At 33.0% G+C, this 24,357-nt stretch overlaps 1 protein-coding gene across 2 annotated transcripts in view; it reads right to left on the reverse strand.

The window, feature by feature from the left end:
• Positions 1-626: 626 nt before the first annotated feature.
• LOC103571595 (fructose-1,6-bisphosphatase 1) overlaps positions 627-24,357 on the reverse strand; it is a 182,190-nt gene continuing 158,459 nt past the window's right edge. The window contains exon 4 of one of the 2 annotated variants that reach the window (XM_053739455.1): positions 627-921. In XM_053739455.1, the coding sequence (XP_053595430.1) occupies positions 733-921 (189 nt within the window). In that variant the 3' untranslated portion in view covers positions 627-732. Of the gene's footprint in view, positions 922-8,038; positions 8,093-24,357 lie in introns of those variants that run through there. The other variant, XM_053739456.1, reaches the window with a different exon arrangement.

Consider the following 24,357-nt stretch of genomic DNA (forward strand, 5'->3'; position numbering starts at 1 on the left):
GTCGACAATTCATAAGTTGTATAACAATACATTATAAAAAAAAATTAATTAATATTGTAAAATCAATATAATGATTAAAAATAAATTGAGCGATTTAGGTATGCACTTTTGGATTTTTTGACATTTTAGGATAAATATTTTTATTATTATGTGAGAGTCAAATTTTATTTAATGTTAATCAAAAGATTTTATGTGAAAAATTCATTCGCCAAAATCTTGTAGTTTTTTAGACCTGAGTACATTAGAAATCTAAGCTTCATAATATTTCAAATGTTATATTTTTTTTTAGAGAATCTTTACTCAGTAGAAATAGTTTTCTTGATTAGTTTTCTAATATTTGAGACCTCGTTTTTCACTTCTGTATGAAATTCTCTTGAAAATTTTGCCCAAAAAGAAAGGGGCTTTTAGTACAAATGAAAGTGTCGATATTTTTAGTACATAAATTATAGAAAATACTATTTTCTCAGTATCAGTTTACAAATTAGTTATACCAAGATTATGAAGCCGTACTCATTGCTGAATAATAAACGTCAGTATACGTGGCTTTGTTGTATAATCCAAAATCAATTTAGATTTGGTTAGTAAACATAGAGTCGTTCAGAAAATAAAACCATGGAAATCTTCAATATCATTAAAATCTAAGAGGTTATTTATTATTCGTACAGAGAGAAGTTTTGTAATATTGATTCATCATACTTAAAAAATAAAATATTTTGTGCTATTTGCTTGTCTTTAAGTCAAACTTATTTTAGTGTAAGTTAGTAAATCTTCAACATCTTCTGACGATCCCAAAAATATCGGTGTTCTTTGATGTATTTTATCAGGGACTACGTCCAATATATCAATCTCACCATTTGAAGCTTTTCCTCCCGCATTTTCCACAATGTATGCCATAGGAATACATTCATACAGGAGACGAAGCTGAAAAAAAATTAACCTGTATTATACTTTTTATTTGACTTGAAAATAAATGTTTTTGATACATGTGTGCGAAATGTAGGGACTCCGACAAGTTTGCATTGAGCTCACGAGCCGAAGGCTATGGCGTATTCTGACCGAATTTGAGGACGTGATGAAACGAGTGAGCGTAGCAGCCCGAATGCAACGTTTAAAATCTCGTTGAGAATCTGTTATAACCTGAGAAAAGTCCTGTAATTTCAAGTCTACCGAGATTTTTACATTGGAAAATAGCGTATCGGATATTATTTCCCGTAATTGTAACGGTCGACATCCGACTTGCAAAATAAAATAGCTTAAAATTTTTCTAATTAAAACCATTTAATTCAATTAGATAGTAGCAGGGTCAAAATTTATGATCGTAATGTTAAATTTATTCACAAAAATTGACTTGAACGGGATCTAAGAGGTGAGGACCCTCAAAATAGTCAGAGCGGCTTCACGAAAAGCAAAAAAATTGGTCACTACTCGTTCGTAAATAGTTAATATATAGTAGATAGACAGAGACAGAGTTCTAGACTGCCAGGGACAAGATGGTCATGTTCTGTCGTATTGATAGATGGTAAGTTGACGATTGATGATAGTGTGTCGGCTGTTAGTGTGCTTATCTGGGGGCTTTTCGACATCATTTTGACGCTAATTGACATCATTTGAGCTTATCTAGGACCTTTTTGATGTTAATTGGCAACTGCATCGTGTTATTAGCGTTTTTTTTTACCGTCTGAGCTTATTTTTGAGCTTATTTAGGACCCTTTTGATGTCATTTTGAGCTCATGTCCACAATTTTGAGCTCGTGTTATGATAGATGGCACCTTGTGTATATTTTGAGGGGGAAATATAAAAAAAAATATGTACAATTCTTATTAATGTAGAATTTATGTAAAATTATGTACAATTTCATTACTGACTAGAGTGGGTTCTCGGCTTACCTATCAGGTTATAGGTTCTGACATCGTGTTTGTGCTCAACCCCAGAGTTGACACTAGCGTAGCTTTCCCTGATTAATGCAATATGTACACGTAAACGTATGATTTGAAGTTTTATATATTAAAACTGGGATATGTGAGGGTACATGCGAGAAGCATGCCATCTAGTGTAGTTTCTCTCTCCTTTTTTTTTGCTGATGCGTCATCGATGACGTTACCCGACAGGTCTGAACTAGTGTTTCTTTGTTTATGACGTCATTAGACACGTCTGAACTTGTTTTCGACCGAGAGTGGGGATACTGAGCTGAGCGCTGAACTCAAGAGATCGCAACAGTCAGTCTACATCGAGAAACGTATGAGTTAACAACCTGTGCTAATGGATAAGTTCAGTGAAAGTGAAAGAATTTTTCTTTTTTATAACTGGCCATACACTGATAAGCTTGACGATACTATTGAATCGTTATTTGGTGACGTGCCTCCTGAGGAAATTGGTAAACTTGTGAACGATATAATTGCGTTTGCAAAAATATTGACATTATTCATAGTGCGCGAGAAGTATAGTATGCAGGCTGTGCTGAAAAGAGAAAGTTGGCAAAGAATCTGTTTGAAATTAGTGAAAAAAAGGAAAACTGGAATTGCGCATGCTCAGAAAGTCATAAACAATGGCTCCTTAAGGTTCAAGGTATATAAAAATTATTATTCTTCATTTTTTTTTTCAATAACTTAACTATAAATATTGTTTAATTATTTATTAACTTCTTCATAGACTTCACGTATACACGAGCGAGTGTAATCACGAGGCCCAAATCAAATTTGAAGAAGTAAGCGACGAAAGTGATATTTTTGAAGATGACGCAATTCCAAATTTCTATTATTTTAGAAACGCGAATGAGGAAATAAACAAAGAATTGGCTATTCGAAGGAAAGAAATCGAGTTACAACTTTCTCACTGGAAAGAATTATTATTAAACTTTGGAGAACGCAAAGATTACAAACAAGCGTGTCATGAAATCACATTTATATTAACTAAGTTATTGTTTAAAGCTAACTAACAGTAATAATGGAACTAATGATTGATTTTGTGGGATTCGAGATGCCTGATGGAGGATTTGTGATAAGAGAACTTTATGCTACTGATATTTGTGATGAAGTGGGTACATATGGACTTTATTACGTCGTAAAACGGTTAAGAAATATTTTACTCGTCGTGTTATATTTATTTGGTTAAATAAAAAGAAACTATGTTTTCTTTAATTGCTAGAATTATCAGTTCAATAAATCCCGTTATTTCTCTCGGAAGAGCTCATAATGGGAGATTGATAAGAAAAATTAATATCAAATTAGGCCATGTAGGTGATGCCGTGATATGAGGCAATAGCCGGCTCTCCAGAAATCAGTACAACAAAAAAAATGATAATAATAGTTAGAATCTTTCGGCTGGTCTCCGCGCTCGTGATAAGCTAACAGGCTGCTAGCCGATGTTTGCCGAGGCTTTCTTGTATCCGGTGATATAAAAATCATACGTGATACTTTGTTATAATTTTTACGATTCCTTTGTATTATTCAAAAATATTACAAATCATAGCTGAAATCTACGTTAAATATAATACCGCTTCGGTATCTCTTATCGGCCGAGTTACTCAACAAAGAGGCAGCCATGCCGGCGCCAAATTTTCTGATCACCCGGATCACAATTTTAAAAGTCTTCCTTAACTTCAAAGCCTGCCGGTCCGCAGCTATAACTCCTTGTCTTCCATTATAAGATCTAGTCCCATGCACCTCTAACCTAGTTACCTCTTTCATCCCAAGAAATTGTTCACCTGAGTCATACACTCCCCTTTGTTACTGAGTATTCCTACTAGAGAAATATCCCTCTTATCAGCCCCTCCTTCCAACTCCCTCCCTAAGCACGGCCGCATCCATCTTCCTAAGAAGAAGTACTATCTAGGGTACCCTTTTACCCACCCATTTCTATTCTTTCTCCCTTCTCCGAGGGATTTGGGCATCATTATCTATTTTATCAAATTTTATCAAAAGTTATTTTGATGCTTTTGTTAAAGATGAAAATGTTTGAGAGAATGGTAATAGCAGTGAGGATACTGCTTGCGATTTCAAAACGGCGAGGATGCCGATCGTGTTTTTAATGGCAGTAATGATACTGTTCATGTTTTTAATAACGGCGATGATGCCGTTCGAATTTTTTATAGCGGTGAGGATGCTGGTAGCGTTAAAAAGGTCAAAATAAATAATTTCCAATGGGATAACAGTGCTCATTCGGTTTCAAATAACGATGGGGATACCAGAAGACATTTTAGAAACAATGAGAAAGTTCATGTTCGAGTTTCACGTAATCCTAAAAATGTTCGTATGAGTTCAAGTAGCGTTAGGGATGTCGCTCAGGTTTTGGAGCAAAATAAGTATATTTCTGTAAGTGGTAAGGAAACTTTTCCTAATTTTGAAGATTCTGATGGCGTTGAGAATGCCGTTGAAAAAATTAATGTCTGTGCGCATAATAATGAGAATAAAAAAATTGTTCGAAATTTTAAACAATATAATTGCCCTAAAAATAACTTCGGGATGAATAAAAATTTAACGATGCCAACAGTTGCGTCGACGCGCAGGCGCCGACCAGCTACAATAATTACAAGCATATAAATAAATGCATGATTATTTTCCCAGCCTCCTAAAAATTCAATTATATGTGTGTATTAATCAGTGAATTTTCCTAACTACAATACAATTTATGCATAAGAAATCGAGTCACTAAAAATAAAGTAATACTTAAAATAAAATTATACATTTAAACAAAATAATCATAATATTAATGTATTGAGAGACGTGTAAGCAGCGTGTGCTGCCATCTGTTGCCGACCGACCTGATATGAGACTGTCGCGATATTTAAATATCGTGACAAACGGAAACCAATGAATGCACACCAAACGTGTAAATGGGAATTTTATAGGAAATTTTTATCCCCTTTAAGTCAAGTCGCTAAAGTCCATAGTTTCCAAGTTATAGGAGTTTTACTAATTAAAAAAATAAAATATCAATTGTTATTTTTTGTATGTTTCGCATATATATATATATATATATATATATATATATATATATATATATATATATATACATTGTAGATCCCTTATTAGAGAGGTAATTTTTAAATATAGACATTGCGGGTAGCTAGATAGAACATAAGAAAGTTAAAAATTTTTTAGCTTATCACGAATTATATTTTCAAAATTTTTAGAATTATCTGATGCATCATTAATTGTTAGTCAATAATAATTACTTAATTAGAGACAATTATACGTATTTTCGATGCAATTACTACGTAAACATACTTAAACTAATCTACATATATATCTATACATACATATATATATATATATATATATATATATAACACTAAATTGCCCGATTTTGGTACTGTCTAGCGGATATAGCTTTATATGGGGCATTCCACGCTAAATCGGACTGTTCTAAGAATTTTAATTTTTAATTTCCGTCATTTCTCGACATTGTTTAGTAATCATCAAAAAACTCATCCTCCTAAATTTTGAGATTTTTTTGATCATTGGTTCACAAAATATGAATTTTTCAAAAAAATCGCTCTTTTCATGGTTTTTTGCTTATAACTTTTTGAAAAATATTTTAAATGAAAAAACTCGAAGAATAAAAAAGTTTCATTATTCTATGTCCTCTAAGAAAAAAAATACAAATAATTTTTTAGAAAAATTTTTCTACGTTATTTTTGAGTTTTAAAACTTCAAAATCGTTTTCTGAAAATCATGCATACTCTGATGTTCCTAAAAATTTGTGACAACAAACTACTATCTATTCCACAACATTTCAGGTGGTTCCGGTCGTGGGACCTTCATGGCTACTGTTTTTTTTTCGATTATTGAAAATTGAAAATTTTTTTTTTTCGCTGTAAATCATTATCCGTACCGATTTTTGACTCTGTACGCTTGTTTTTCTTACATATTAAAAATTGAATTCAATATTTTTTTGCTCTTAGTAGGGATTTAAAAGCAGTAAGCAAAAGTTAATGCTATTTATGAGCAGTTATAATAAATGTTTTTATTTATTAAGTAGCAACTATTTCGAAGCAAAAGAAACATTAGATTTTCTATACAATTCAGCTAAGACAATTACAGGAGCTCGAAAATATCCTATAATTATTCAAAAAAACGACGAAACTGTATTACAAACGTTTTTTATTATTTTCGTGTTCTTTTAAAAATTTAACTTTAACGATTGTTCTATGAACTAAAGTACGCCTTAGTTAATATAGCTTCGTCACTTTATCGAATAATTATATGACATTTTAGAGCTCCTGTAATGATCTTAGCTGAATTCTATACCAAATCTAATGCTTTCTTGGCTTCAAAATAGTTATTTCTGAAACATTTATTATAACTGCTCATAAATAGCATTTACTTTTGCTTACTATTTTTAAATTTCTACTCGAAACAAAAAATATCGAAATCAATTTTTAATATGTAAGAAAACTAAGTGTACAGGGTCAAAAATCGGTACGGACAACAATTTATAGCGAAAAAAAAATTTTTTCAATTTTCAATAATCGAAAAGAAATAGTAGACACAGAGGTCTCACGACCGGAACCACATCAAGAGTTGTGGAATAGATAGTAGTTTGTTGTCACAAATTTCCAGGAAAATCAAAATATGCATGATTTTCGGAAAACGACTTTAAGTTTTAGAACTTAAAAATAACGCGGAAAAATTTTTCTAAAAAAATTATTTGTACTCTTTGTCTTAAAGTACATGGAATAACGAAACTTTTTTATTCTTTCAGTTTTTTCATCTAAAATATTTTTCAAAAAGTTATAAGCAAAATACCATGAAAAGAGCGATTTTTTAAAAAAATTTATATCTTTGGAACCAATGATCAAAAAAATCTCAAAATTTAGGAGAATGAGTTTTTTGATAATTACTAAAAAATATCGAAAAATGACGAAAATCAAAAATTTAAATTCTTTAAACCATCCGATTTGGCGTAGAATGCTCCATATACAACAAAACGAAATTCAAAATTTTGACGTTAATATTGACTACAAGTTGTTACCAACATTCTTAGAAAGTTGACGATAATCGACTGTCGCAACCTGACACCAACTTTCTGAGAAAATTGAAGTCATCTTTCTGTCAACCCTGTCAACTAAGGGAATGCCAGCTGTTAGCACACATTTTCTCAGAAAATAGGCAGCTAGTTGCCGTCAACTTATGGAAATGCCAACAATCTTTAAGGCCAACTTGATAACATGTTAGTGCACTTGGTTGCCACTAGATCGCTTCCAACTTGATTATCGGAAATCGCTTATGGTTGAAGATTTATATCCCAGCTTTACTTACTTAACTCCTCATTATAAACCAACTCAATGTAAACCGATCCGATATATTCTAATTGCAATCGTTTGTTGGTCGTTTATCGATCAATGTCGGTCTATCAAAGTCGTTCGTGAGTTAATTGCTTAATTATGAAAAAGTAAGTAAAAATTAGCCTTTAATTTTTTCTATTTGACCCCTTTACTTCGGCAGTGTGACAACTTTACTCAGGATTTCTTTACTCGAGAGCCATCTATACTCAAAAGCAGTTCTTGAACCACCAGTTTTGTTTTAAAACTGTACTCAATTCTCTTTTTCTTCAAGAATGACTTTAGCCAATGACAACTGTACTCAATGGCTCAGCCAATAAGAAAGCAGGCCTCGGTAAGAAAGAAGTATGTAGGTCGGTTATTATCATATGGCGCTGAGTGAAGATTCTAAAATTATCTTAGTTTTTAATTAAGATAATGAGATATAATTCAAATATTATATAAAAAATAATTTATAAACAACGTTTATACAATAAAAATACTAAATGTACGGATGTTTAAATAGTTCTATAATTTTTATAAGTTCATAATTATGAATTGAAGTATATTCATGTCTTTAATTGAAAAAATTTGTTTAAAAAACATAAAATTTCTATACATTAAATTTTGAAATTTACAGGTAAGTTGTTTTAACAGCTAATTTAATAACTAATAATAAAACTGCAAGGAATTAATGGTTGTTAAAATTTATTATCAAATAAAAATAAATATCAAATGGAATACAAAATAACACATAATTGACAGATTCTTAAGGATCCTGCAAAATGAGGTTTAGATGTTCAATATTTCCAATATTTGGTAGCTGTTCACCTGCAAAAAAAAAAATAATTTCTATCAAAAATCTGGAAAGGTTCAAATATTTATAATTTCAAAACTGTCTACAAGGAAAGAAAATTATGGGGATCATTCCCATAATAGTATGGGAACGATTCCCATAATGATATAGGAACCACTCTTGTGATATTATGGGAATCGTTCTCATACTATTATGGAAACCATTCCTATAATTAATGGGAATGGATCCTATAATTATAGGAACTGCTCCCATAATTTATGGTCGTAATTCCTATGATGGTATAGGAAAAAAATTCAGAAAATATTGGGAACTGTTTCCATAATTTTCTTTCCGTGTACCAACTTTCATTTATATAATGTTCAGGTAGTTCACTCGCGACATTCGTAGTCAAAAGTATAACATAATCGCAACTACAAGAAGTTAGAGATACTCAATGCCAGAATATTTTATTTTTGTGAGAGACTGTATCCAATGCATTTAAGTTTTAAATATACAGATGCACACTAATACAATCACACTGATGAGTATAATAAATGTGGCAACGCTGCAAATATTTATATTGAATAATCTATAGATTAAACGTATAGGTAGCAATCTTTATATCGTGTGAGTTTAATATATATGTAGTTTGTTATTATTGACAATTACAAAATTTGGATAGAATTAATTTTTGTGCATATTTTCATAATTTTTTTTTAAACTTGCAAGAAAATCGCAGTTAAAAAGACAAAAATTGTTCGATGTGTGCCACTTTCAATATCATAATTTTTTAAAATTCTAAAACTATTAGAAAAGCTCGGCTGACCAATTTCAAAACACAGTAACTGACAAAAATAAAATTTTTGAAATATGTATAGAATCATGTTCACAAAACTACATTGGAACTAAAAATACTAAAAAATCGATTTTTAAAAATTTGTCATTGACTGTGTTTTGGAATTGGACAGCCGAGTTATCATTAATATAAGTTAATATCAAAAAATAATTTTTTCGTTTGTTCCAAAAATTTTTTGACCTCCAATCCTTTCATGCTCAAAAATTAACCTAACTAAGTGACATTTGAATTTCCGCGGGTTAAGTATGACAACGTTGCCGCGTTGTGATTGCTGTACCCCACCACACGTCAAGTATTTTAAAATTATTTATATTTTAAAAATCAATATTTTTTAAACAAATCGGTCAAGAAATTCAGAGTTTTTTTCAAAAAATTTCTAATTTCTCATTTAACAGAGGATAAGTTTTAAAAAAACATGGTAAGAACCGTTTCCAAGATATTCAGGAAACTACATGTTTTTCTTATACTTAGTAGATCTCCGGCATGTTAATTATGCACTTTTTGATTGTTAATATCTCGTCTTACAATCATTGACAAAATTTCGTTTTTTTTTTTTTTCATTAAATATTAGACATTTTTGTCAATCTTATGTTTTAATTTCATCGCATTTCGAAGAAAAGTCATTTCACGAGTGAACTTCCTTAATTAAATTAACAAAAACATAATTTTTGACTCACGTTGATTATCATTTAGAATTAAAAATATTGAATCATGAAGAATGACATTAATTCCCACAATCTATTTTTAAAAACGTAACTTGAACGGTACAGTACGGTTCGAGCTATCTTGAAAATAAAATTTTTGTCATATTTCTTTTTTTTTTTCGATAACGTTTAATTTATTCTATAGATTGATCCAAAAATCTAATCAGCTCTGAAACTTTATAAGCCGCGTCAAATGTGGCCGCAACGATTGAAGTCGGGTCGTTTTTTCGAAAGAAACTATTGTCGGAAAAATTTTAATGAAGTGTGTGCATAAGTAGTGAGACAGGGGGGGGGGGTTCAGCCCCCCCCCCCCCCCCCCCCCCTCCCCCCGATAACGCAGTACCCTTCCTTACCGACCGTTGCGGATACCTCCTGCCGACAACTAATCATATCTGCTGCCGGTAATCTGTATATATCTGTGGTCGATACGAGTATCGCTTGTCGGTAAAGTAGGTATTTATATTACCGACTGTTACCAATGTTGCTCGGCAGTCAATTATCATGCGTATGATGACAAAATACTGTCACACTATCATTAGAGCTGGTACCTTACCGTATACTAGCTCTGATGATAGCATGACATGTATTTATATGATGATCAATCTGAGGATTTATATATTCAAACAGGGGGTAGGACGAGCACTTGCGAGAAGCTCTGATGTCACTACCATCTAGCGGTTTAGTTCTTCCCACACCCCTTCTTTTTCAGCGGATAACGTCATCCAGCGTGTCTGAACTCGCTTTTATGAGGTATAGTGGGGGAAATGAAGCTGCGCTGTTGTTTAAGCTCATATTTCAGACCAAGTGGGGGTAATATGAACCTGCGCAATAGCGTTTTTTACCCCGATTACATCATCTTCTGCGCCGTTAACCGTTACTAAGCTCACATTCCAGTCCAAGTGGGGGGAGTATGGACCTGCGCAATTGTGTCTTTTTACCCTGATTACATCATTTCTTACGTCATACAACAAGCTCAAACTTGTTTTTGCTGTAACAAAGTGGGGGGGGGGGAATAAAGAGTTGAGTGGGCGACTCCTGCAGCCATATGCATCAGTCTGCTCAAGTATTTTTAAGTAGAAACAATTGCTGTGCTATTTAAAACCTATAAAAAAAGTGATTATCAAATGGATCGTCAAAATCTAAGGTATTATAAAAAAACATATCTTCTCAATTAAACTAGCGTACATCTTTCTCATTTGCAACTATATACCTGAACCACATCTTTACAGATCCCATGTATGCACTGAACGTTGTGAACATTCAGCACAAATCGAGTTCGAGGAAGTGAGCGAAGAAGAAGACAATTACATTCATAAATTACTTACTAAAGAAAAAGAAATTGACTTACAAATCTTATATTGGAAGAACTTATTACTATCTTTTAAAGATCGTAAAGACTACGAACAAGCCTGTCACAGAATCACATACGTTATAACTCTTTTAATGTTCAAAGCTAACTCATCAAAATATAAAGTGTAGACACCTCAAATGGATCAACTAAGTGAAGAAGAATTAGACTTTCTAATAAACCATCCGCCAAACGCTGTATTTGAAGCCGATTTATTAACACGTTACTTTGAAGAACCTATTCAAGACTACATTAAAAGGTTTGTACGTGATATTCATCTTTTACAAACTAATTTGAATATCATTCAAACTAGACGTGATAAAAACGTGTGTCCATACTGTTGTGCATTCAAAGACTCTGTAAAAAAACTGCATCAAGTGATTGAAAGTATCGAAAAACTAGAAGAACGTATCAACAAGAAATAAAAGACAATGGAATTCATCATAGATTTCGCAGGGTTTGTTATGCCCGATGACACCCTAGTAGTGAAAGAATTGTGTGTGGTTGACATATATGAAAATTCCTCAAAATATAAGTGTAAACATTTTATCTTTCAACCACCATTGGAGTATGATGGAGCAATTATGCAAGAAACTTTAGATGAGAGTGGGTGTGGCCATGGTATCCGGTGGGACTCAGGTGAAACACCATACGACAAACTTCAAGAAGTTATTAAAGATATAGTGAGCAAAGCAAGTTATATTTATGTTGATGGAAAGCAAAAAGACAAATGGTTGACGATCATGACCGATTACTCCGCACAAATTATCGACATCCAACTAATGAGACATTATTCATTTGAAAATGTGGATCGCTATAATAAGGAAAAATGTCCGCTGAGGCTATATCATCGTCGAAGAACACATGCATGTGCTTTTCAAAATATTCAACAATTAAAGCGTTGGTTTCTGGAATTCTGGGGTGACAATCCATCATACGAAAAATCTGCGCAAATATATTATCAACTGTCTGATTTGAAAAAAATGCATAAACGTGATATCGCTTGCCTTGATTATCACTTTCTTCTACGTTTTGCGAGGACCCAAATACGTCATGTCTACGATACACTTCCGGTGGAATTACAGAATAATGATAAAATAAGAGATTACTCATTTTGTATGGACCACTACCCAGCTACTGGTGGCGATTGGGATATCTGTGGAATATGGCTTTATCCATACCAAAAAGATTGCCCAAAGTGCATAAATAATAATAATCCTATAAAAATAATAGTTCATAAAACAAGTTAAAAATATATATACAATTTAATTAAAATTATGTTATTGGAATGTATCAGGTCAAGATTATAAATAAAACGAATTGATTTATCGATAAAAAATGTTTATTTATTTATTAAGTTTATTTTTTTAATCAATACAGGTTCTATAATATATCTTGATCTCTCTATCCTAAGTTTAAACCTTTCTCGATCTCGAGCCATTTGCTCCCATTCACCTTGTCTAGCAGTTTTGTATGCATAACTCCATGTATACATATAATGTACAGTTGGTGTCAGATCAAATTGCACAACCATGTTTCAAGTCAATTGTCGTACAGTGCTGCTGATAGGGTTATACTCAACGATACGATCGTGGATTATTAAACAATAAGCTGTTGTGTTTTGTGAAAATTGATTTGTGGATTCAAACTCCAATCGAATGTCTACTGGTCCAGATTTAATTGCCTCATTCTGCTTAGAACAGTCTATAACACAGAGCGGAGCTTCTTGCAAAAATTTCTGCTTTGTTAACAGTGGCTCAGCCTCTTTATTATAGTATGTAGATTGGAAATCAGTGTACATACTGTACAATAAAGCATACTGATTGTCGTTAATGTCCAAATTCAGATCCCCATACGAATAACTCTGTGAGTTCAGGAATAACTTTACATTACGGAGCGTATAATAATCAAATCGACTCGCATTCTTCCTTGCGTCGTTTTTTCTTGCTGTTTGAAATCCGAGGATGACGTAACGTGGCTTCTCCAGTTGTGTTGATGTTTTGACAGCCCAAATATGTTTTGATGTTGCCGGTAACAGCGGATACTCATACAATTCCCAGGTTCGAAAACTAATTGAGATAGCCGGATCACTTGTAATATAATTTAATGCTTGAATTTTTTCCTTGTCTGATAGGGTGACGTACGGTACAATCCACTCGATTTTTTGCAAAGTTAACTTTACTTCCTCAGCTCCCGCTGCTTGTTGTACGTAAGCATTAATGTCACTGTTTGAAATCGTAAGAACTATCTCTAGCTGAACATTCATAAGGACTTTCAGATAATCTTCAGCAAAACCACTTAAAATATTTAGTGGAATCAATAAATCAAAGCTTCCTGCAGCGTTTGTTAATTTAACATTATCTTCCATTACCCAGCCAGCATTCTCCAAAGCACTCAACTGATTTGGACTGAATGATACATAACCTTTCATCAGGCTTGTTATACCAACGTTACTACTTCGATCTACTTCAACACCATTCATAAGTAAGCGGAATTCTTTAATCATGTGGCCAATCCCCATATTAACCAAGTTGGTTGTGGCAGCGACAGCACTGTTATCACTCTTGGTAAACTTCCCAAGAATATGGAGTGCACTTTTGCTAGGAAGTATGCACAAATTTTGATTTTGGATTGTGATACGAACTTCATCATTGTTGTTCAAAGTCGACGATGCATACGGTTGATGAGCATGCAGTTCATAGTGAGCGATTGACTCATCGAATATAATTGGTCGTTGAATATCTAATATATTAGCCATTATTTTTTATATCCTCGGTCACCTACTGCACCGTATTTGTTGCCTTTTTCGTAACCGCCGTACGCTGTACTACCTTTTATGCTTGGTGCCGAATATTTATCTTTGCTATTTTTAAAATCTGTGCCGTATTTACTTTGTTGGTTCTCTAAATACTTTCTTAAGTTCTTTGAAGCTTCGTTATTGGACATTATACTCAACAGCTCACCACCTAAGTCTTTCGACACGGGATTATGCAGCAGAAATTGAATTTTATTTTATTTATCTTCCACGTAAACGTAGTCCGAGACTTTTCAGGAACAGCTTGTTCTGATGTGTTAACGCCTTGTGAGGTCTTCTTCGACTGATTGTGCTTGTCCATGTTGATATCTTTTTATAGCCTGCGCCACTCTTTGTATCATATACAATACCCATTTTTATATTGTTTTCACATGTAATCTTATGGTTATAGTTTCACCCCTAAAATTTACTAATTTTCCATCCTGATCCACTATACGTAGTCTTATATTATATATAGCATCTGCGGTAATTGGAAGGTAAATGACGTGTGATGGCAACTCAACGATCTTATATCCTGGTGGTACGCTCGGAAAAAACTCATGAATTGTGTGAACTTTGTGTTCATTTATGTAAGCACCTGTGGTAATATTACACTCAACCCTTAAAGCATTTAGTTTTAGTATAGCCACAGGTAATTCCGATGAGTGAGTTTTGTTTGGTTGAAGCCGACGATTCTTGAAACCTAACAGTCGACCAATAGAATCGTTAGGTATAAAATTTATAACCTGATCACATTTAATTTCACTTCTTAGTTCATTATTATTTGCTCTTATACTGATGCTCAGTCTCGGTAATGACTTTTGTATGTATTTCTCAATATCTCTAATTTCATAACTACCGGTTGGTATTTTAATTACTTTTTCTTTAACAGGAACGATTCTTTTGGGAATCTCGTTTACGGGTTGCACATCAATCTTCGGAGCCAATGAAACATCATCATTTCTTGTCACTATAGTCGCATCTCGTTTTTTTCTCTTGCCACCAGGTTTATCGATATTTCCAACGTTGTTATCCTCAATTTAATTCATATCTTCTTGTTCTTCATTGTCCAGAGGATAAGTTACATAGAACTTATTAGAGCCAATGTCTATATTGGGTATCGAATTAAATGTCAGCAATTCTACAAGACCCAAGACATAATTTTTTTCCTCTGACAACTCGATTGGTGGGAAATAATTCGCCTCTAACACAGAGGATGATCCTGTCAGCGTTAACGTGAAAGACTCAGCCATGACTAATGTCCTGAGTAACTAGTCATGTTAATTTAAAGTTGTCCGGAAAGAAATTTTAGACACAAATGCCCACATATAATTGTGTCAAAGTCTTGATATCTTTTATGATTATATTTCACGCTACCAACATCGAGATATTTTATAAGGTCTTCCGGTGGTTGTAAATCACCAAAACTATCGAAATAAATTACATTATCACGACTTTTTTTGTACGCAACCCAATGAGTACCAGGTCCAAATCTGTCATCAAGATTAACAATAGCCGATTCGAATTCTTTAGGTCCAGTTTTTGGCAAATCGTTTCTCATGAAAACACCGCGGAAATTGGGTATCCTCAAAGCCTTAGCGTATTTCATCAAGTCTATGTTTGTAAGTGCTCGATGTGGTAGCTCTACTTGTTTTTTGACTTACATCCTCTACCAACTGGTGGATATGGCCACAAATATAGCCCCATACCACGTCTATATGGCTTTAAGTATAAGCCTTTACCTACAGCTATCTCTTCCATTTTTGAATTATGTCTCTTGCTCTCCTCTAACTGTCTTTTGGCTGAACTAGCATCGTTGACAGCCTTCGCAACCGCCGCAGCACCACCAGCGAGTGCACCAGTTGCTGAAAGACCTGCAAATAGGGGTATCAAGAATGGAAGTACACCACCGATTTTAGATGGAACTGGTAGAACACGTGGCTGTCGAACATTTTTCTTCCCACCAGATTTTTTTACCTCTTGTCGAGCCCCTTTGAGTGCTGATTTAATTGGATCACCACCTGCTTGCATGGCTTGCTTAGCAGCCGTTACAATTTTTCTCAACGCCACCTTGGGTCGTCTGCTGGTACTTTTCTTCTTACCACTCTTTCTCCTTTTCTTACCCACCATTCTTTTCTTCTTACCACTCATTCCCTTCTTCTTCTTACCACCCATGCTCTTTTTCTTCTTCATTCCCATTCCGAAGCGTTTTTTTACCTTCATGATTTTGTTTATACTCCAAGCAGCAGCTTTTTCTCCAATAGAAGCGTCTTTCGCTTGAAAACGTTCCCACGCTTTGTCAGCTAATATTTTATCAGCCTCGTGACGTGCTGCCCAATTTTCCCGATTTTTCGAGTAAGCAATGTCGTGATTCTTACACGCTGCATCCAAAGGATTGATGCCAGGATCACCACGAGCCAGTCTCTTTTCTAACTTTGTTCCTGGGCCACAATACTGATAGCCAGGTATATGAAGTTCGAAAGGTAGCTTGTTAATGATACTGTTGACAATACCTTCCCCACTTATACGTCCGCACTCCATCGAAGTGACATAATGACTGATAATAAATCATTTTAAATGATCATACTTATAGTCATAGAAAAGAGTTGTCACTCTACCAGTGAACCGTTAACATGGAGTTTAAAAAACACGATGCTAAATTACCTGTGATAAACTTCGATCAAATAGTTCAAGGTACAGGAGTAAAAAGGATCAAAAGACATGGTGCTCTACTACCAAACAGTGTGCGGGCAGTGTTTTGTGGCCCATTAAATTGTGGTAAAACAAATGCCTTATTATCACTTATTATACATCCCAATGGTTTGAGATTCAACAACATTTACCTATACTCAAAATCTCTCAATCAGCCGAAATACAAGTTCTTAGAGGCATTGCTTAAGCCCATAGAGGGTGTAGGATTTTTTCCATTCAATGAGCATGAGGACGTGATTAAACCTCAGGATGCAAAACCCAATTCACTGATGATATTTGATGATGTCGCTTGTGAAAAACAGGATCACATTAGAGCTTACTTTTGTATGGGTCGACACAAAGATGTAGACAGTTTTTATTTGTGTCAAACATATACACGGATTCCTAAGCATTTAATACGTGATAATGTAAATTTTTTAGTTCTGTTCCGTCAAGATGAAATGAATTTAAAACATGTATATGACGATCATGTAAATACTGACATGTCATACAATTCATTCAAAGAACTATGCTCTGCATGTTGGAATGATGGTAAATATGGTTTTGTGGTAATTGATAAAGATAGTGAGCTCAACAATGGACGATACTGAAAAGGATTTGACTGCTTTATTAGTATAAATTAAAGTGTAACTATTAATATGAATCATATATCTAGTGAACTCTAATACATCAACATGAAGCCTGAAGAGATTTCAAAACAAAAAGATGTGCTGCGTCAGATATCTGAAGCAAGTGACGCAATCAGACGAAAGCATAAAATGCTGAAGTTAGGAAAAGATAGCGCTGAAAAAGCTATGGGTGAAATGTTCAAACCCATAGTTACACCGTTGCAGAATCTAGTTGAATCGTCGAAACAAAAAATTAAGCAAGAAGTCAAGAATGAAATTAAAGAAGAAGAGGTTACACAAAAGGACAAGTCAACACTCAACAACAAAACAGAATTTGATGATACAAGTCATTATGATAGTTTTATTTCTGATGACGATGGGAGTAGTAGAACTCTTAATGAGAGCCAAATAAATCCCTCTGCTTCAAGTACTCCCGCTAAACCGAGCAGTTTAGTGAAATCCTATTTAGCCAAAGTGTATAGAAAAAGTAAAGAAATAGATTTGAGATATGGCGTCCGTCGGCGGTACAATGATTTTTACATTGGTGATTCAGAAATAAATTTTGAAGAAAATATATTTCATGTTAAAGATCAAGAATACCCAATAACTCCTGGTTTATTGGAATTGTTGTTCAAAAAATCACCCCATGATGCAAGTGTTACACAAGATGATAAAAATAAATACCTTGAGATTATTAAAAATACAAACGCTTATAGAAAAAATTACAAATCAGATGGTAGTATTTATGAAGACTCAACAATAAAGTTTAATAATTATATTGCTGATTTTCTTACAAAAAATACAAAAGCACCTAAGGGAAAAGGGTTGCCTAAATATAAGATTGTAAAAAAGAAGAAAACACATATGGATTACGTTTATTGGGATGATCCAAACGAACTGGTTGATCGTCTACGTTTACTCATGGCATCTCAAGCTGCCGGTAATCCAAGTCATACAAATGAAATTATATCGATAATCGAAGAGTTACGGGAGGCTGGAATTATATATTAATAGTATTTTTGAACTGTGTTCGCCAGTCTTTTACTGTTCATAAAAGTGTAAAGAGCAAAAAAAATGAGTATCGACATATTTGGACGCTCGTTAACGACAGCTGCAGTTATTAGTGGACTACCTGGACCACCTGGAGTTGGTTTTAAGTTAACTCCTGGTGGAGATTATGATTTAGAGAGTAAAAAATTGTGTCGTGTTGGTGATCCTTCAGACGATAATGATGCAGCAACATTGAAATTTACGCGTGATCTTGTCCATAAAAAATTGACTTTAATGTATGATAGTATGAAAGATGATCTGTCCGAGATCATTTCACTTTTGCATACTGAAGTGGTAACACTAGACTCTACAGTCGTCTCATTAAAAAAAGAGGTTCAAGACCTAAAATTAAGGTTAAAAAAAACAAGAAAAGAATCACTTGATGACAATACCCGGCGTATAAAGAAATTGGAAGCTAAAATTTTTAACGATGGAGGACAAGAAGTCAGTAATAGCTTATGAGCTTCATAAACAAGCTCGTAGAAATTACCTGCGACGACATGTTGACATCCGTGGACTCGATGAAACCTGGCAGGCAGATTTAGTTGAAATGATCCCATACGCTACATCAAATAAAGGAAATAAATACTTGCTGACGGTGATAGATATATTTTCCAAGTACGCTTGGGCTGTACCAATAAAAAATAAAAGTGCTAGTGATGTTACGAATGCAATGAAATCTATATTCCAACAAGGACGTGTTCCAAAAAATCTTCATGTCGATCAAGGCAAAGAATTTTACAATAAAGAGTTCAAAAATCTTATGAAGCAGTATAAAATTAATATGTACTCTACGTTCAGTAACCTGAAAGCATCCATATGTGAGCGTTTTAACCGAACACTTAAAACTAATATGTGGCGTCAATTCTCTGCTCGTGGTAATTATAGATGGATCAACATGCTAGAAGAATTGTTAAATACTTATAATAATACTAAACATCGGACAATTAAAATGAAACCTGTTGATGTAACTGTTACTAATGAAAAAGAACTGTTTAAAAATATATACAAACCTCTTCAAAGGCAGCAGCAGCGAGTACGAAAATCCAAGTTCAAAGTTGGAGATAAAGTTCGAATTAGCAAACACAAACATGTGTTTGAGAAAGGTTACACAGCTAACTGGACAACAGAGATTTTCACTATAAAATCTGTACAAAATACGGTACCTACGACCTACAGACTTGTAGACTATCAGGATCAGCCTATAGAAGGTGGATTCTACGATGAAGAACTCAGCAAAGTTAAGTATCCGGATATTTACCTAGTAGAAAAAGTTATAAAAACACGTGGAAATAAATTATATGTAAAGTGGCTCGGCTTTGATAACTCTCACAATAGCTGGATAAATAAATCTGATCTGTAAAAAATGTATTATATTTTTAAAATAAAACAAAATAATTTTTTAATCATGTATATATAAGTTTTTATTTTTTACTAGCCTAAAAGCTATAAATATTTTTTACATTTTTCGTCTTTTATTTGGTCTCGGTATAGTCATAATATCATCTCTTGATACTTTGTAACCCCATGGTACGGCTGACGTTTGTCATCTTCCCAACTCAAAGCTATCTTATTTTGAACTATTGTACTAACACTATGTTTGTTACTTTTAATTACATATTGTTTCTTACTTAAATTTACATGATCTTCTAAACATCGTTTGAAATCTTCAAAAGTGATAGTTCGCAAAGTCGGACGTTTAACACCTTTAGCTCGCTTTTTTACCTGATCTTCATTATAAATTTTAAAAGCATACAACTTTGCTCTAAGTCCAGTGAATTCAGTCATAATTTTACCATTATTCTCATCTTTCATCAGACCTAAAACTTTTTTATTAACTAGTGGTATATTGTAAACATTATCAGGTGGATAATCAGAGGTGTCAAACTTGGCAATATCACGTTTGATGATCTCATAGATGTCCGGTACAATAAAATGGTAAATAAGACTATCAGTGTCAGTGTACATTAATTTCGATTCATTGTTTGCAAAATTTTGTTTCACATAATTATAATGGAAGTCATATATGTAAGTTTTTGATAAATCTAATATACAAAAACCAACATAGATTGGTTTGTCAAAGCGTACTTTTGCCGCCTTCAATTCAATAATTATCATATTCTCGTCAAAAACAGTAAGACTATGGAAATTAGGCTTAAAAATATAGTCAGCAGCGCCATATCTACCGGCCCATCTTGTCACTATATGAATCTCTTTGTATTTTCTAACATTTTCCATAGTCTTACCAAATACAGCATTATTCATAAGTTTATAAAAGTCTTTTTCCAACTCATTTTTAGCAGCTTTTCTACAATCTGTATTTTTATCGATATATGACTTGAGCCAGAGTGACTGTTCGAATTTTAAAACTCTGTGAATTTTTGTTAATTTTAATCCTAAATCTAAACATTGTCGTAAATTCTTATAATGTATAACATAATTTTTTTTATCATATAAAGTTGTCGATAATTTAGTATACTTGCTACCCGGTGGTGAAAAATGTTCAGGACATAGTGGTAAATCTTTATGTAGATCATGCAATTCCTGAGGATAATGTAGATCAACTTCTAATACATAGCCAATGCTATCGATGTCGTTTAAAAATTGATCTAGGTTATCGACGTCAAAAGATAGATCGTCAGGCGGGTAAACCCATTCAAATGAACCTTTTGGTAGCGGCATACTCATAGCAGCACCATACAAATTATTCACATCATAATACATTAAATAGGATTCAGCTTTATTAGGATCAAAGCTGGATCCCATGTAACGATTATTGGCCACTGCATACCTATTTGTACACTGAGATACACCACCTCTGATACCTTTTTCAATAAATAGCATCATTTCAGGATCGGTAAATAACTCGAGTTCAACATTTGTATATTTTAACATCGCATCGAAGGCAAGTCCCGGCGCTGTATAGTAATGTAAAGGATCTAAGCTATAAGTAGCCATACAATTATGTGTGAAATTTTGAAATATGTCAGCTAAAAGAAGTACATCTGTTTTTAAATATAAATCTGAATATTCCCCTAATGTTTTAATATCAAATTTATTCCACACTAATTGAGCAAGAGAATAATCATTATCAGATACACCATCGTTCGATAATTTAGAATAAAATGAGTCCTGATCAGGCAGCTGTTTGTCATTAAGTTTGTCAATATCAGTTATGTACTCGTATGGGAATACACCCTTTCGAGTTACTAATTTAAATTTTTCCGGATCATTGTAATGTTGTTGAGTAATTTGTTTATCACAATCATTCAGATTAGATGCTAATTTGTCAAGACTAGAAGCCATAAACCTGAATGAATCTATAAAACGTAAGCAAACTGATGTGTTTTCGACATACTTCGTGAAAGATATATAACGTTCTTTATTAATTGGTAATAATGTAATTTTACCCTCGAAAACGGTTGATAAAGATTTTATTATAAAATGGGAATCGTAACCAGATAAATTATGAAATACTATTGGTATAGTGTGAGATTTTTTATAATTTATATTACAAGATAAGTGAGCTGGACCGCGATAGTTACCAGTAAAATGACAGTGATCGTAGCATTTATCTGTAGCAGAAGTTATAGACCTTTCACAAATATGACAAACAGTTGCTTGCTCATGACTCTCTTTTTGTTGTCTCGACAGAGGTTTCATAGCAACAGGATTTTTTAAGTATGATTCGACTTCTAATGCTAAACATTCTAATTTTTTTACAAACCACTCGATGCAGGTTTGTGATCGATTCAGTTCAAATTTAGATAAATTGTTATTATAACTACAAAAACGATAAAATGCGATACTATGTGGTATATGTTTGTCAGAATTATCATTTTTTTGAGGTTCAAGTGTACACTCTAGGTCTGCATAGACAACAAATGGTACGATATCTTTATACTGGTAATTTTTAAACTTTAAAATTTTATTTTCTTCAGTCGGAAACGTCATGTGAACTTTATTTAATGTGAAACAGTCTTTTTTATGATCTTCAAACGATTTTTCCAGTTTAAAATGATTTAAACATCGATCACAAAAAAATAATTTGCTTTTCGAAGCTGATATCTGACTTTTAACTAATCGTGAAAGATCTTTAATTAGAGCAAAATGATATATAGGCTCATAATTTTTATACTCATTACTTGTCATATTTAAATTAACATTAGCTTGTAACATTAAAAGATGGACTGTTTTTCTATTGAGTTTACAATATTTACTTAAATATAATGGAATTATAATACTTTTTTCAGATTTTTTCTTTGTAAAATGAGATTCAATACCATATACATTTATTGTTAAATCATTTAATCTTTCAAACTGTGGGATTTGCTTAAGTGTCATAGGAAATTTAATACCTGTATATTCTAGGACAGCACTATAATGAGGATACGCCGATGTTCTTTCAGGATGTCCAGTGTTAGGAAGATGAATCGCAGCTACGACGCTCCATAGAAAACAGTACTCATCGAAATTTTCTATGTTGAGAACAGCTCGTTTCATCTGGCTATCTCAAGGAAGCCTCACAAAAGTTGAAGTCCCTCCTTGCAGAGGTGTGTATTTTGACATTGTTACCACCAGATTGGTAATTTCCGTCAAACTCCACCCTGAATCTTTTTGATTAAATTCTTCCACCTTGTTTAACATTTTTTCGTATACAAAGTCTGTATACCACTCAGCTAAAGATGTTGCAGGTAAAATAGCCCGACTCTTGGTGTTGAATGATTTAACTTCTTCTTCAACTGATGTATTTTTCCTGAATTTGCAAAATAGTTCAACGTTTACTTTAACACCTGCAACGTTTTCCAGCATTTCTTGGATTTTATCCAGGACAATGTCTCTAGAGACATTCAAAAAATCTCTCAAGTCAGTGTGAGAGCGGTTGATTATCGATCCTGTCTTAATGTTGTTGGAAAATGCGTTTTCGAGATCTTGCCACTTAATAGATTGATTATTCACACTTAAATCACCACCTGCTACCTGTCCACTAAGTTGCAGAAACTGATTACTGTACCAACAAAGAACTGCTATGTTTGCTTGTACACATCGTCGAACTTGAACGGTGGTATTAGGATCTGCCAAAATTGTATTAAAATAGTCTATTGTATCATTACAAACATTGTAACACCTCTGACATTGCTCTTTATCCACCACCTCTGATTGTAAATCATTATATGATTGTGCCACTGTATTAACTAAATTGTGGAGAGCTTTAACCAAACCTCGTTGGGACATTTTTAAATTGTTTTATTTAACACTGTTTTAAATCACGAAAACTGGTGGATCAGGAATAATTATTTTATATAAAAACTTGAGATGTGTTCACATAAAGATTTACGCTTCAACTGTAAATTAAGTGCGTATTCACAAGCTATTTGAGCTTTCGACTATAAGAATAATGTCATCAAGGTTTCTGAGTATTCAAAACGAGGAACACACAGAGAGTAAAAAAAATAAATTTCATAAGTATATCAAATATTGATGATAGTACAGATCTCATTAAGCAGCGTAATGGATATGTTATATTTACTTGGGTGGTGTAGATTGAAAAGAAAAGAATTTATCAATGATCGTTTAAGATTAAACACAGAGAGTAAAAAAAATACATAATAAATTTTTTAAGAATTATGAGTATCAAATATCGATGCTAGCACAGATATCATTAAACGGTAAAATAAAAATTGTTTACTTCCGGTGATAGAGTGATCGATGACAGATATGTTAAATTACATAGAAGAGTGTTATAAAAATTATTTACTTGGGTGGTACAGATTAATAAGATATATATATATATATATATATATATATATATATATATATATATATATATATCAATAACATGAACGATCGTTTAAGATTTAACACAGAGAGTAAGAAATACATAATAAATTTAAAAGGTATAACAAAAATTTTTTACTTTCGGTTGTCGATGACAGATTTGAAACAGAGAGTTAAATAATGATACTGCGAGTATCAAAGATCGATGATAGTACGAATCTCATTAAGAGGTGTAATAAAAATTGTTTATTTCCGGTGGGTATGTTGGAATTACATAGAAGAGTGTTACATATCAATCGTCTAAATAAATTAAAGAATTAATATGTGGATTGAAGTATCAAATATAAGATTTAATATATATACGATTTGGATCATAAAAAATGTTTATGTTGGACAAATGGTAGAAAAAGATGTGAGAATATATGTAATTTAATATATATATATTTACTT

The sequence above is a fragment of the Microplitis demolitor genome, chromosome 5 (genome assembly GCF_026212275.2).
Source record: "Microplitis demolitor isolate Queensland-Clemson2020A chromosome 5, iyMicDemo2.1a, whole genome shotgun sequence".
NCBI lineage: Eukaryota > Metazoa > Arthropoda > Insecta > Hymenoptera > Braconidae > Microplitis > Microplitis demolitor.